General features: G+C 39.0%; 1 protein-coding gene across 1 annotated transcript in view; it reads right to left on the bottom strand.

Moving 5' to 3' along the window:
* Positions 1-490: 490 nt before the first annotated feature.
* The window catches only part of LOC141805861 (matrix metalloproteinase-17-like), a 182,392-nt gene continuing 167,509 nt past the window's right edge, over positions 491-15,373 (bottom strand). The window contains exon 10 of the mRNA XM_074691070.1: positions 491-1,519. Coding sequence (XP_074547171.1) covers positions 1,194-1,519 — 326 coding nt within the window. The 3' untranslated portion in view covers positions 491-1,193. The remainder of the gene's footprint in view (positions 1,520-15,373) is intronic.

Below are 15,373 nucleotides of genomic sequence, written 5' to 3' on the forward strand. Positions count from 1 at the left end.
TAGCTTTAATCTCTAAAATTTCACAGAATAACTCGTCACACTTGAATTTGGTGATTTTTTTTTAACTGCAGTTGAGAAGATATCAAGATTGAGAATTCGCCCAATCAGACGCACAGCTCAGCTCACGTGACTGATGTGTGCCCTATTGCTGTTAGTGTAGCGTCTCAAAGCCCACCCATCTTTTAACATGGCTGCACCAGCTGATTTGCCTTAAAACTCTGTTTCAGCAACACATGGGTGACGCTAGGGAGGCTACATCCATATATTACACAGTCTAAGGTGTATACACAGTTTTTTTTTACTGCGTTTTTTGCGTTTTCAGGTGAAATATTATTGTGTAGCGGGCCCCTGAGACTATACTGATATTTACAAGCTGGGACACAAGGGGAAACTTTTTAGCTTTGCATAACCCAAAGGTTAAACCAGCAAAATCACACATATAACCAATCAGGCACCTGTCTGTAAAATCCACAGTACATTGTTTAAAAAAAATCATGAATAACTTTGCAGAGCTGTTTCTCTGTAGCCTGTTTCTCAAATTAAGCTAAGCTAACCACCCGCTAATTTCATTACACTGGTGCTACTGCTCTCATCTAGTTGTCGACAATGAAGAAATTAGTATTCCTAGCCTCCTAAAGTCCATCTAACAGCACAAATGAAGCTTTAAATCTCTTCATAACATCAGTAAGACATCTCAGGATGGTGCTCCTCTGACACCATGTACCAACCAGCCTGCTTACATCCCACAGCGCCATTCATTATTGCTGTAAGCCTACTGTACATGACAGAGAAATGATCACAGGGGCTGATGAAATGCTTTGAACGTTATGTGAACAAACCCCCCCACAGCCACACTGAAACAGTTTCCTCACCCACATGAACCCATCCAAGAAGAAACTAAGAGATAAGATGCTCTGTTTAATGCAGTTTGTAAAGCACGATGTTAGCATTAGCAATGCTAGTGGACCAACTACATGTTCCCTTGTAAGATACAATGTTACCATGTATATATGTATGTATAACCCATACTGCAAGGCGCTTTAAATGACCATCAAATGGCGTAAGAAATAAATAACAGCAAATGATACCAAAACATATCCGTTAATATCATATGAACAAAAGATCCCAGTTTGTATGAAGACTGAGCGCATTGGCCCCGCAATCAAACCGCTGCTCCGTCCCGTGCTTTGGCATCATAGAAGTTCAGAGCGGAGGGCCAGTGAGAGTGTCCAGAGAGGTGGCAGCAGCCACAGGGGGGAGGGGGAGGGACGGGCACCCAGAGGCGACGCGGTGTCAGAGGTGCAGGAGCACACCTCGAACCCGTTCTCCGCGTGGTCCGGGTGGTGGTGCACGTTGCCTCTGGTCTCCGTGCTTTTGGGCTCTGTGTCCGGAGAGTCCGACTGCATCTCTGTGCACAGCAGCCAGTCTTTAGCGATGAGGCGGGGGAATCCTGCCTCCACCTCCATGTCACTGCCCGGCACTCGCCAGTACTCCTTCCCCTTGAAGAAATAGGACGAGCCTACAGGGAGAAGGAGCAGGGACGGCATTAGTTATGTCTTAAAGTACAGTTAAACAAAAATGAGCTGGTGAGAAAGCTCACTCCACGTTCTCTGCACCCTCAGGGCAGAAAAAAGCTTAGTGCTCATGCAAATGAAGTATTGATACACAGCAAACAATAATACATCAACAGGAACATCAAGAAAGACGAAGGTAGACCCAACAAAACAGATGTTGTTTTGCTGCTTCCTCCAACAACTTTCACTCCCCTCCAGCTTCGTTCTCATCGAACATTTGTCTCTTGCTTTCACACTGTCCGTCTCCTAAAGCCTGTGATTTCTTCACAGCCTCTCTTTCCTTCTCACTTACTCTTCACTGTGAGTTGTCACCACGTCTTCTTCATTTTTCTCCTCTCGCCTCTTCTCTCTATCTCACTGGTGTCTTTCTGTCCTCGCAGCCCAAAGGCAGATAAAAGCTTTGATGTGGCTCCAGTTTCTGAGCCCAGAGGCGTGTGTGTATGTGTGTGTATCTGTGTGTATGTTTCTGAACTTCTGTGTCCTTTAATGTGCATGCAGTTATACCTGGCTTTCCATAAGGTTGGAGATTTTGTTTAGAAGGCCTCCTCTTTTGTCTTTGGCCCAGTCTGTCTGTTCCTCTCTCTCTCTCACACACACACACACACATGAACACACATGTCTTCAAAGAGCTCGTAGCAGGACCTCTGAAGCTGTCGGAAGCTCAGATACAGCACAAACCCAACACCTGACGGGGAAAAGAGCATCCATGCATTCAGCTGGGAGATGCTGCAGGGGACAGAGGTGATGCTGCTCACTCCCTCTGAGAGGGACCTGAAACAAACACTGTGTACCTGCTGCTAATTAGTTGTTCTTGTGCCAGTTTTGAACATCTACGAGTACTTTATCAAAGTCTAATCTGCACGGCCAACTGGAGGAGGCATTCCTTACAGGATGTTTTGCTTAGAGAAGGCTGCCAAAACAAGGCCAGGTAAAATAAACATCAGTTCCTTTGGGAGACAGGAAGTGCTTGGTGCCTGCCCTATTCTAATTGCTTAGGAACAGCAGGCAACCTTTCTGAACATCTGGAGACCTGTGACAGAAAAGGCGCTCCTCCAGCCAAAGGAAATGTCAGGGACAAGCTGGTAAAATCATTTTTGAAATGCTGTTTCCCAGGTTAGAGCGTATTTTTCCCTGAGTAACATTTGTAATTTGTTGTGACTCACAGATTTATAATACTAATGAGCCACGACCTGCAGACAGTACAACCTGGGTCTGAATGGGTGCTTACAGGAAGTTAAAATATGTCAGTAAAGGTCTAGGAAGAAACTATCTCTCACTTATTCACCATGTTTTTCTTTGGAGGTGGTGGTGGTGGAGCCTGCTCCCTCCACAGACTGTAAACAGAATGGACAGCGTGTGCAATTTTGAAGTCAAAATGTGCCGCCGCCACTATGCAGTCAAAATTTGCACAGTAGATACTACTAGGAGCTTAGAGAGGATCTGAGTGGTGACTGGAGAGAATTATTATTATTATCATTTTTTTATTTTTAGGGTCTATTTTCCTCTTGTCTCTCCCTCCCGATGTATCTTACTATTCCTGAAAAAAACTACACAAGAATGGTAGCTGTCAATCGTCGATAAACATATAGTAAAACCTTGTTTTTAAACCTCTAATAACCTATGAAAAGAATCTTTTCGGAAACAAGACGTCTTAAACACAATGCAGCCAAATAATACCTTTATATCACCACAGCATACAGATGTGAGAAGCATTTCTACCAGGTGTATTCTTTTTTATAAAGTTTGACCACAGCCCATCTGGAATGACTGGGGAGACTGAGTTTTTGACCTATACTGAAACCAGCCACCACGGGGAGCAGTTTTTGTGGCAACGTCACTTTGGCCCAAGCAAGATGACGTCCTTTCTTTTTTAAAGTCTGTGCTCCCAGCTGTCTTTGGACACAAGGTTTTCCAGCCAATCTCAGGGCTAACATGTTTGTAGATTCTTACTCAAGCTCATAGTCATTCATATCATCTGTCCGTACGTTAAACGTGCAGGCTGAAGTACTTTATGAAAGAACAGAGACAATAGATTAAAGTAATATGTGAGAAGAGATGAATAAATTATACTGAGCAAAACAAAGTAAAACAAAAAATGAATAGAAGACCGAATGACTACCATAAAACAGTTAACTTAAAGTGATACATCGGGATGGAACAAGTTGGGTCCTATCACAAGGTTTAGGGCAGAAATTACCCCTACAGCAGTGATTTTGTGCAGCAGAAGCCCAGAGCGCACGCACCAAACACCCCCTCCCTGCTCCTCTGCCGGTTTCCTCTGCACTCAGACGGGGCCATATTTTACTTGACCAAAAACACAAATAAACAGACTCCCGACGAAAAAATCTGTTATCAGTCAGCATTCAAGCTTTATATAGAGAATTTTCAGCGCGTTACTTTCACACAAAAACACCACTAAATAAGGCTCTAGTTCTCATCGTGTCATAAAGTGGCGCTACCTCCGCTGCAGAGCCACAGCTGGCTACGAGGCGCTCGCCGCTTAGTGTATCAGTCCGCGTGCGAGGCGTGCCAGATATAAACAAACGCAGGTAGTCTGCCAGGACGAAGAGACAGGATGAGAACTAGAGTATCACTTTAAAGAATAAAAAAAATGAGTCTAAACGAAATGAAATGAAATAAAATGAATTAAAGTGAGTCAGATCAAAATAATCATAATAACACAATCCAAATTAGTATGAAAAAATAAAATGAATAAAAACAACATAAAATGAACTAACAAGAAACAAACAAGAAACAAACAAACAAACAAACAAACAAAAAACGGATTATAATGATAACATAAAACTATGTGTAAAAAGAGTTCTGAAAGAGGTAATAATGGTAATGATGCAGGCCCAAAAATGTGTCTACATATTATACAGTCCATGTTTTTTACCCCGGGTGTGAGCTGTGAGCTGTGTGTGTGGAGTGCAGGCCAGTGGTTACTAGAATGCTCCACCAGCAACTCATCTACTCCTACCATAAAATCCTGACTGCGACCACAACTCAGAGTGGACTGTTGTATAACACAGTTAAACTATCTGCTCAACCTCGTCACCTTTGTTTACAGCTCTGGATTCTAACCTCTTGTTCCCTGTGCCACAGATTCCTGACCAACCCTGCCTGCTCCGGCTGCATCTTCCCCTGACCTTTCAACAACTCGGCGCTCACTCCAGCCACGCCGCACACCTCCTCAGTCTGCCTCACCTCAAACTCTCCCCTTTACTGGACTGTCAGCCAGGGTTCACTGCTCACACTCTGGGTCAGTGGTGGTGAATTTAATCCTGTTGCTTTGTCTCCTGTCAGCCTTGTTAGCATAAATTGTTTGCCACACAGTATGTGTATTTGCACGTCTTTAACTCCTCTAGCTCTGTGTTACCAAGTCCAGGTTAAAGTGCTTCATAGATGTTCTTGAGGTTAAAGTGAGTCTAGGATTATTTATTTTTTTATTTTTATAGACTCTGAGTAGTGATATATATCCCTCTCTGAAAAGTTGATATGCACTTTACTTGTTTAGACCTGCCTCCTCAGTTACTATTTCTACTGCCAGAGCAAATTATGTGTGCTGCTCAAGAAGCAACTTGTTGAAGCAGCTCTCTCTTCATTGTTATTCTTTTTTATTTTTACTTATCTTTTTAGTTATCTACATCAAATCATTACTTTTTAAGTCTCATTTGTTGGCCACTGACACCAAACTGGTTGTGTTTGCAGTTGTGTTTTTACTGATTTTTGCTCCTTTGTGTCCAGAGATCTTTTGTGCAGTTCAGCTGTTGGCAGCCTGTGGCATATTGATGCTCACTGGTGCTAGGCCCTGTGTGTCTTGTGAGCTGAAGTAAGGAGGCCAGGATAACGTGCTGGTGCTGCAGTATGAGACGTAAGAAGAGATGACATCGGCTTGTCCTTCTATCCATGGTTACTGGAAATGTATGGTCTATATAGATGAGCTAGCCGTGCTAACTCAGCAACAGAGGGAACACCAGTCCTATTCACAGACATGGCTACCAGAGCTAACACTGGACACTGCCTCATTATAAGGATTTCATCTGCTGTGAGTGCACAGGATACAGGAGAGAGACTGAACAGACTGCTGAAGAAGTCCAGCTCAGCCCTGGACCCTGTGGATTCTATTCTATTCTATTCTATTCTATTCTATTCTATTCTATTCTATTCTATTCTATTCTATTCGATAAATTACTGTGATCTTTTTTAAAGTAAACTCTTTATTGTGTATCTGCTGGTCTTCTGTGTTCCTCCCAGATTACTTCATGTTGTTTTGACTAGAGGTCGACCGATATGGGTTTTTTGGGGGCCGATGCCGATGCTTTCCAAATTTGGGCAGCCGATGCTGATATGCATAGTTGATTTTTCCAATTTGATATTCAGGCCCATTGTTAAATAAATATATATTTATCACATTTTTGTGAAACGCAGCAATTTCTGAGCAACTAATAGGAATCTATTACAACAAGTCGTGTCCAGTCCTCTGAACATTTATTCAGCTTTCAAAACAATGAAATTTTTTGTCTGAGTAAACGCACAATGTAACAAGCAGTAGTAAACATTCACACTCTTCTTAAAATGTCAGAAAAGAAATTTAAACTTATTAATATAATTTGAACAAAAGTATGTAATGTATCCAAGTGGTTCCACAAGTTTGAGGTGCTCATCTTTTTTGTGCCTGATCAAAAATTGCGTCATTTTATACAACGGATCAAAAATCGGCTTTTTAAAAGAAAATACAGCCGATGGCCGATAGAGACAAATGTCCAAATATCGGCCCGATATATCGGCCGGCCGATATATCGGTCTACCTCTAGTTTTAACTCGTCTGTCTCTGGATGCTTTTGGCTCCTATTGAAAATAATCAGTGAGGAAGAAATTTAAAGCTGGGTGTCGTCTGCATAAAAGTGGTTATGAAATAAGCCCAATAATGCTTCCTTGACTAATTCTGTTTTCAAAATTATGTCTCAGACTCATAAGCACCCAGGCTGATTAAAATCTGTCAAAAGGTAAGAACTAAACCAGGCTAAAACATAAGAGTGACAACTATTCTCACACACACTCACACCTATGCGTAATTTAGAGTGACCATTCAACCTGATGAGCATGTCTTTTGTCTAATTCAGTAAAAAAGTAAATAAACAGAGAACACTAGCCTTTATTCAATCCACACAATGTAATATCTGTAATATCTGTACCCAGCAGAATTAAAATGAGAATGTAAATTGCAGTATAGCAAAATGGACATAAGAGGAAGGCAAACATTGCTCAACAGCAAAGCCGTCTGAAGTGTCTGCAAACACTTTTTAATAGGCCCTGTGAGAGCAGGAATCAGCTGATGCTTGATTATTTAAATATGCTGGTAATCAGCCCCATTAATTGGCCGATCTCTAATATAAACACTAATTTAAGTTATCATAGCTATATCACTCTGCTTGTGAAACTGAGTCACACTGTTGACATACTTTAAATATAAAAACATGACAGCAAAACAATCAACGCCCAATCAGTCGATCTTAATGCTGCTCCTTCACTGGGATATGCTTATAGGCACTTCCTTTACTTCCATTTTAATGGATATTCTTCTCTCAGAGCAATGAAGTTATATGCGTCCGATGTTAAAAGGCCCGAGTCTTCATTACTTTTTAAATGATAGACTTTGATTGATTGCCTAACAGCAGCTTTTTGACTTATTCCATATTTCGAGGCTTGTTAAATCTTATAATCCCCCCACATCCTCCTATGCTGCTCGCTGTTTAAATCAAGTTATAACACAGGCTCTCAGTTTCAGCCCATTTAGAGAGGCAGTCTGAATCTAAGTGAGTTTATTAAATCACGTTTCAATTCAGCACAAGAAAAAAAGCCAAAACGACTGTAAAGTAAAGCTTTAGGCTAAAGCTGCTCATTAAAAACAACATCAGACCACGTTAAGGAGGGTTAACAAGACGCTACAAACCGTTTCATAATAAAAATGCCATTATAACACAACAGCCTGAACACAGCAGCTTCAGTGTTCATATCTGAACATTCAAACACCACTGTGAGTGGCTCCTTTTGATTATTCCTCTTATATTCATTCTACAGAACACGGTAATAATGACTCATCATAAAGGGCAACGCAAGGCTACCCATAATTACACAGGGCCAGCAGTGAGCTCACACACACACACACACACACACAGATATATGTGCCCGCTCATGTACAGTATATGCGTGGGTTTTACAGCAGCCACTAGACGTTTTATGGCAGCTAAAAGAACAGACTGTTTTACAGGCACAGATGCACCGTGACTGTAAAGATTACCGACATGGCGAGTTCAGACGGGACACGCTGCAGTAATGACCGCGTTACCCAACCAGCTCCTGTAAAAGACGCCACATCAAGAGGAACACACCGAGTGAACGGAGAGGCGGGGGTCATCAGAGCATTTAGAGAGGAGATGAGAAATAAAACACACACGCACATCAATGCACACACTAATTGAATAATATAAACTATATATGTATATCAAATAATGCAGTTTGATGGTGTGATAGTTGTTAATTTAAATTGTTGCGTGTGAATATCACCTTGGGCTTTCTATAATTACAGGCCCACTTTTATTGACACAGCTATTTCACTCAGCTGGAAACTCCTGCACATGCCTGATTGAAGAAACTAAAAAATACAAGGTAAGCTGTAATTTAAGAGGGTATGTTTGGTGCTTTAAACTCACTCCTGTGAGTGCTTCTCTGTTCCTGATTCTGTGTGTGCCGTCAGTGTTCTGTTAATGATCACACTGCTTCCCTGAGACCACCTCAGTTTTTTAATTAGAAACACTCAAACACAAAAGCAGATAAATCACGTGACCCGTCTCTGAGACCTGAGGGAGGTTTGAAGAGTGAAAACAAAAAGACCCAGGAGGAAACAGAGAGGTGAGTAAAAGGGGTCAAGAGGAGCTGACTGCAGCGTTTGGAGGATGTGACCGCTCTTACTCTAAGCAGATGTTGTTTTACACATCTGTCTGGCAAAACTACAATCTACCAGGAATGGACTAAAAAAAGTGCATGGCATGGAAAAAGGCTCAGACGAATAGATCTTTTATTTATTTTTTTAACTTTCATTCTATTTTAACAAACTGAATGAAATATTAGGTTGCCCCCAAATCTCCTCCGACCCACAGTGGACCAGCCTGCAGCTTTTAACTCAGCTGGCCATCCCCCCAACCCAGACACCCCAGAGTGCAGCACAGCCCCCTGCCTTTTATCTATATTCCTTTTTATATTTATTTTTCTTTGATTGTATTTTTCTTTGATTGTATTTTTTCTTATGCAATCTTTGTAACTATTTTTTTTTACTTTACTGAAACAACTATCCCTGCTACCACCAATTTGTTCACTACCAGTTTGTCTATTCCAGGGGTCTGCAACCTGTGGCTCAGGAGCCTCATGCAGCTCTTTGACTCCTTTGCAATGGCTCCTTGTAACTTTAAAAATATTATTAAAATAAAGAGCTTTTAATATTTTAATGATCACGACACAGACACTAAGTAAAATCATAATATAAAATTTGGACTAAAAATGCATCACCTCTTGAAACAAAGCTTTAAGTTTTTTTGGGGGGAATTTTTTTTATTTCAATTTTTTGGACATTTTTGCAAATTAGGAAAAATAATTCCACATTTTTTTTTTTAATTTTGCAAATTTTTAATTTTTTTCAATAGAAATCCCTCTTTTTTTGCAATTTACGAAAGTTTTCACACTTTTGGAAATTAAGCAAAATTTTGAATTTACATTTTTAAGGTTTTTTTTTTTTTTTTCAAATTTATGACATTTCATCAATTTCTTTGAAATTTTGCCCCTTTTTTTAATTCTTTTTTTTTTCTGAAATTTTTTAATCTTTTTTTCATTTTCCCAATTTGGCTAAATTTATAAAATGTATGACACTACCAATTCCTTTTTTTTCTTAAATTTAAAATTTATTGAAAAATAAATTAAATACTTCAAGTAAATTAATTAACAAAAAAAAAAAAAAAACTAAGAAATCGCATGTACAAATTTATAAACACAAAAACTTCGTGTTTAGATAATTATTCACCTGATTATACACTTTTTTTGTCTTAATGTGAAGATAAAGTACATTTTGCAGCTCCCGAGTGACTTTCATCCATTCTTATGAAAGTAAAGGTTGCAGACCCCTGGTCTATCCATTCCACTGTCTTATTGCACAATACAAAAATAAATAAATAAACAAATAAATACTACTACTACTACTACTACTACTATTACTACTACTACTACTACTACTACTACTAATAATAATAGTAATAATAATAATAATACTAACAATAATAATACTAACAATAATAATACTAATATTAATAAAAGAGGAGTTTAAGCACAGCTTTCTTCTTTGGTAACTTATATATGCTGCTTGTTAAATTCCAGTCTCTGATCAATCAATAATGCAGAGTCTGTGTACCATTCTTTTCTATGCAGTTCAAGTTTGGCTGACACCAGGACTCAGTGTGGTTCCTGATGTTTTTATGAGTACAGTCAGATCTGTTCATTCACACTTTCTCCTTCTGTATCTGGGTCCTCACCTCTGTGTATTTTATTACCATGGCAGTGACTTCTGCAGGATGTCACTGCAAAAACTGAAACAGAAGCAAGTGTTTATGTTTTATTTTTAGTAGAAATTGTCTTGTTAGACTTATTATGAGCCATAATCACCTGAGAGGTCCAGAGAAAAGTCTTGAGGCACAAAGACATAAAAATGAGTTGCTTGTAAATGTATTAAGGCAAATCAAATGAATTATGATGTCAGTAAATATTTTTTTAATATCTCAAAAAAAGACATTTCTGGATCTCTCAGGCGGACACAGCTCAAATTTAATCTAATAAGACAACTGATACCAATAAGTTTTTGGAAATCTGCCGGAGGGGTAATAAAAGAAGTGCACTTGTTTAGTTTCTTGTATAAAAACAATTAACAAGTAAAGTTTTTTCGAACAAATTTGCAGATTTTTTTTACTCTTTACAAATGACTGAGGCTTTTTTTCTCTAATATCCTGCCATTTAACATTGTTTCTGGACTTGTCAGGGGAAGGTGATTCATATAAAGTCTTATTAGACAGTGTTTATTGAAATTAAGACATAAACACGTGCTCAGATTTCTGTTTTTGGCACTGATAAGAACATTTCTGTCTGTAACAATCCTTCCTTCTTAGAGCTGTGCAGATGACACATCTGATAAAATTGAGGCTTAAATCATAACCCTGAAGCACACACTTCCTCTTTGTCACAGCTTCATATGGTTTTAGAAACTTTTTAGTGGATGGCAGCTTGGAGAGGAACTTAACAGCTCTACCACTGATGCTCGGAATGCAGAGTGTTCAGGGTGTTCAAACAGCTCTTATCACTGTGACACCAACACTTCCAGGGTTACTGAGTCACTAACCTTCTCATAAAAAATGGACTATCCAGAATCTGGACTCAGTCTGATGGTCAGAAAGAGATCCAGATTTTACTTTACAGCTAACGCCAATATATCACAGGTCTTTGTCACTGACTTGATGTTTCTACAGAAGCGTCCCAGTCCACACTCAGTCTGGAGCCTGTTTGATTGAACATGAACAGAAGGCCGTGCTCATGCTGCCACAGTGACACATTCATAACGCCAGGGCACAAGCAACACAGAGTGAGATGCTGTTAAAAAAAAAAAAAAGGTGTGTGGGCTACAGAGTGTGTAAGAATGGTGCTCACACACTGATGTTAAACAGCTTAAAGAGTTGTAGCTCTGGCTGCTGCAGAGTGAGCGTCTGACGTAACGACAGAGATCAAGTGACGTGATGAATATACTACGCTGATATGAACTGCAAAGTTATCAACTGGGCTGAGAGGGATTCTGGAGATGTTAGTTTCAATCAACACTGTTGTTTTCACATGTCAAAATTCAGAGTTAAGCTAGCAGTATAAGGTCACATTTGCTACATTAGCAGTTGCTGGTACCAAACCCTTAACAAAAATATGTTGCTGGGCAGGAACAGGCAGGGAAGTGCTTCTTTCTCTGTTTTTCTTCTCAGAGTAAACTACTGCCTGATTTGTCAGCTGAAAGCTTGATGAAAAGTAAAGAGTGTAAATCAAACTATAAATATTTAAAGTGACTCTAAAACTCCTCATAGTAAACAACACTCACTCTATGAAAAAGGTGAAGTCATTGCACTTTGTCATCACATTCCACCATCTACAGAGTTGAGCAAAGTTTGGCATCATGTTGAGTGGATTTAAAAAAACATACATGATGAAAGACTAACAATGTAAGGCTTAAGCAATGCATTTTTTTCAGTGTATTGAACATTTTGTTTCATGTTTAAATAAGGTCAAAGGGAGAACTTGGGGGCACATTTGCTTCAGCAGCAAATTTAATTCAATTGATTTTATTTGAAAAGGGACAATGTACATAAAGTGACATTTAAGCAAATGTTAATGTACGCAAGTTAGCTAAAATAGCTAATTTTCATTGGAAGTCCCTTTGATAGGAGTTAATTGGCAACACAGAGCAGAGGTACAAATTATTAAAAAAGAAATAACAGTAATAATAAAAGTAATGACATGAATAAAATAATAACAACAATAATAATAACAATAATAATAATGCTGAATGTTGAAATGCTGAGCCCTAACCCTAACCACACCAGTCCTATTCATAACCTCTTATGACATCATCACCTGCGTTGTTCCACAGTGATGGATCATCTCCATTTATTTTCACGGGCTGAAAAAAATTAGAGAAATACTGAATATTTTAAGAAGTACAAGGGTGAGGAGTATTAAAAATACATGCACACTTTTACTGAATATGCTCAACATTTTAAACATCAAATGGTGAGAATCTGTGATAATTTGTTGGAGAAGTAGCAAAAAAAAAAAAAAAAAACATACAGAAAAAAAAAGAAGTAAATCAAAGTTACCAGATTTGTTTATGTTGAAAAGCTCAGTATTTCATCATGAATAAGGGATAAAAGGAACGTTTTACTTTCAAACCTCCAAAAATCCATTAATCCACACACCCCTGATCACCTGATCACACACCTGATCAAATGGAGTTTTCAGCAAGAGTCCTGCACATTTCACCACTGTTAATTCCCACAGAAACAACGATTGTTAGTTTCTGTTGGCATCAGGAAGTGGTCGGCTAAATCACATGGAGAATATTTTAATTGTGCATTCTGTGTTGCAGTCGGGGCATCAGAGACTGAGCCAGTGAGTGGATCTCACTGAGATTTGCATCAATTCTGTTTACAAGTCGCATCAGGTGCAAAGCTCAGAGGAGGAACAAATAAAGACAAAAATGTCAGAATAAATGCAAAAACTGATATCCAAGCAATGTCTCAATTTCAGTACAAAAAGGTGTTTTTAGACTTAGTTTGAGCCTGATTCATCGGACAAGTTCAGAAAAGTCATTTTGTCTTTAAATATCTCTTAAGATCTGAGATTTTGTCTGGTGTTCATTTTTTAATTTACCTAATTCAATTGGGATAAGTAAGACCTCATAAGTGAAATAATTTAACTTGGTCTTTGTTCAGGAAGTTTGATTATTTGTGTTATGAGTTTTCTATTGGTTGTTTGTCGTGCTATTATACTAAAATGTGTGTAATATTGTGATTTCACTAAAAGATGATGTGGGCAGTGCCTCTTAATGTGGCTGATAGGTCAAAGTTTAAAAAAATGGAGAACCATAGGTCTGAGAGGCAGACTTGTAATGTCCACATGTGTGGACACTGGGTCTTAGGAGGTTAAAATGAGACACTTTTTCTGACATTTTTCCTTCCAGGACCCCGAGGCGTGCAGGTAAGATTGTAACTGACCCCTCTCACCCTGCACACGGGCTGGTTGAGACTCTTTTGGTTCCATCTGGGCCAAAATAAAACAGTTTCTTTACCTCAGCTGTCAGCCTGACAAACAACGTCTCTGCCATCCCTCCTCCCACATAACCCAGTCTCTTCTCGTGGATCTGATTTTCTTTCTTTTTAAACGTTACATCAATGCCCATGTGCCTTTTAATCTTTATTTCTCTTACAATTTCATACATTTTTAAGTTTCATATCTCAATTTTTTCTTTGATATTCTATTTTATAGAGTGTATAGCTTCGTATTCTGTAGTCTCAGGTTATTTCCTTGTTGAATTGTTTAGCAGCAATACATCAAGTTAGATACCCTGTATATGTAGATGTGATTAGCAATAAAACCTGGTTCTGATTCTGGCTCTGGTCTTGTCAGTGAATGTGGCTAATTCCAAGTCTAACAGGATAATTTCTTCTAATAAGGGACGTTGATGCTTGCTCAATTCTCAGTTTTTGTAATGTGTTCCTGAACTGCAAAAACTCAAATCTAAGCAAGTGCTCATGTCTTACTTTCTTAAAACATGTCTAATTACACTTAATATGAGTCACATTCAACAGACAAGTCCAGGATCATGTCTTATTTCAAGATATTCAAAGACACAAATGAGGTCTGAATTGCTTTAATAAGTAAAAAGAAACTGGAAATGGGGTAAGAAAAATGTGCACATCAGGTTTCTTGGTTAGAGTAATGTCTTAATAAAAGAAACTTTTTTTCCCCACCCCTCTGGCAGATCATTTTTACTTGTTACAAGGCTTTATTTTTGTCTTTAAATAACTTGAAATAAAACATGTTTCGGGGCTGGTCTGGTGAATTAAGTCTAACAGGACATTTTTGCTAAAATAAGACAAAAAAATTGCCTGGATTTATTTTTTTTTCAGCGTACAGAAGCAGCTGCCATGTTAGTGAGATACACACAGATGAAGACCTGGATGCAGAGAGCATAAATCATTAATGAACAAAAGACCAAAAGGGAAAAACAACGGCTTACTTAGACAGCATGTCATCACTCTAAAACCAAGAGAAAAGAAAAACATGTTGATCTGACAGGACAGGTTATAGATGCATCCAAGGGGGGCAGACACACACATACACACACACACACACACACACACACACACACACACACACACACACACACACACACACACACACACACACACACACACACACAAAGACTGAATACACACAGGGTAATAAAACCTAAGTGACAAACAAGACTCAGAAAAAGTTCAGGGAGCAAACCGGAGGGAAGGAAAACAAGACACAGAGAGCGAGAGTGAACAGAACCAAACAGGAAATGAGCGCTGACGTATGAAACATGGAACATTCAAATGAGAGCAAATCATGACGGGCACATTCATCTGGAAATAGTCAATCCTAACAAACAAGCAGGCTCAAACAGGTCTGTGACTTGACTTTGGATCCATGTGTTTAGTTTAATATCTGTTTGACCTGCCACCGTTACTAGGAAACTGCAGGAACTGTTCTTTAAGCAGTGTATGGACAGTATGTATAAGAAGGCCAGGGAGAGTGATTGGCCCCTCATTGCTCTAAATTACAGCTTTATTTGCCTACGTCCATTTTCCAACAAGTGCGATGGTTACAATCTAGAAAGAAAAAATCTGCAGAGGAAAGAGGAATGACTGAAATGGATGAACATGAACTATTATGTGTTGGTAGAGAAAAGAAAGGGGAAAGAAATAATCAGTCACAAACAGAATAAACAAACAGAAGAAATGCAAATGTCAGTGATATAAATACGTCTTCATTAGCTTTTTGCCTGGTTCAGTCAGAGCGATGCAGCGTCTGGAGAGGTGTGTCTGTTATGAAAGAGGTACAGAGATGGAGATGGAGATAGGCCGGCCGGCTGAGGACGTTCATGTCTGCAGGGATGGAACTGATCCTGACACAGA

Source organism: Halichoeres trimaculatus, unplaced genomic scaffold (assembly GCF_033239565.1).
Source record: "Halichoeres trimaculatus isolate MK-OKI-2021-1 unplaced genomic scaffold, fHalTri1.1 fHalTri1_scaffold_16, whole genome shotgun sequence".
Classification (NCBI taxonomy): domain Eukaryota; kingdom Metazoa; phylum Chordata; class Actinopteri; order Labriformes; family Labridae; genus Halichoeres; species Halichoeres trimaculatus.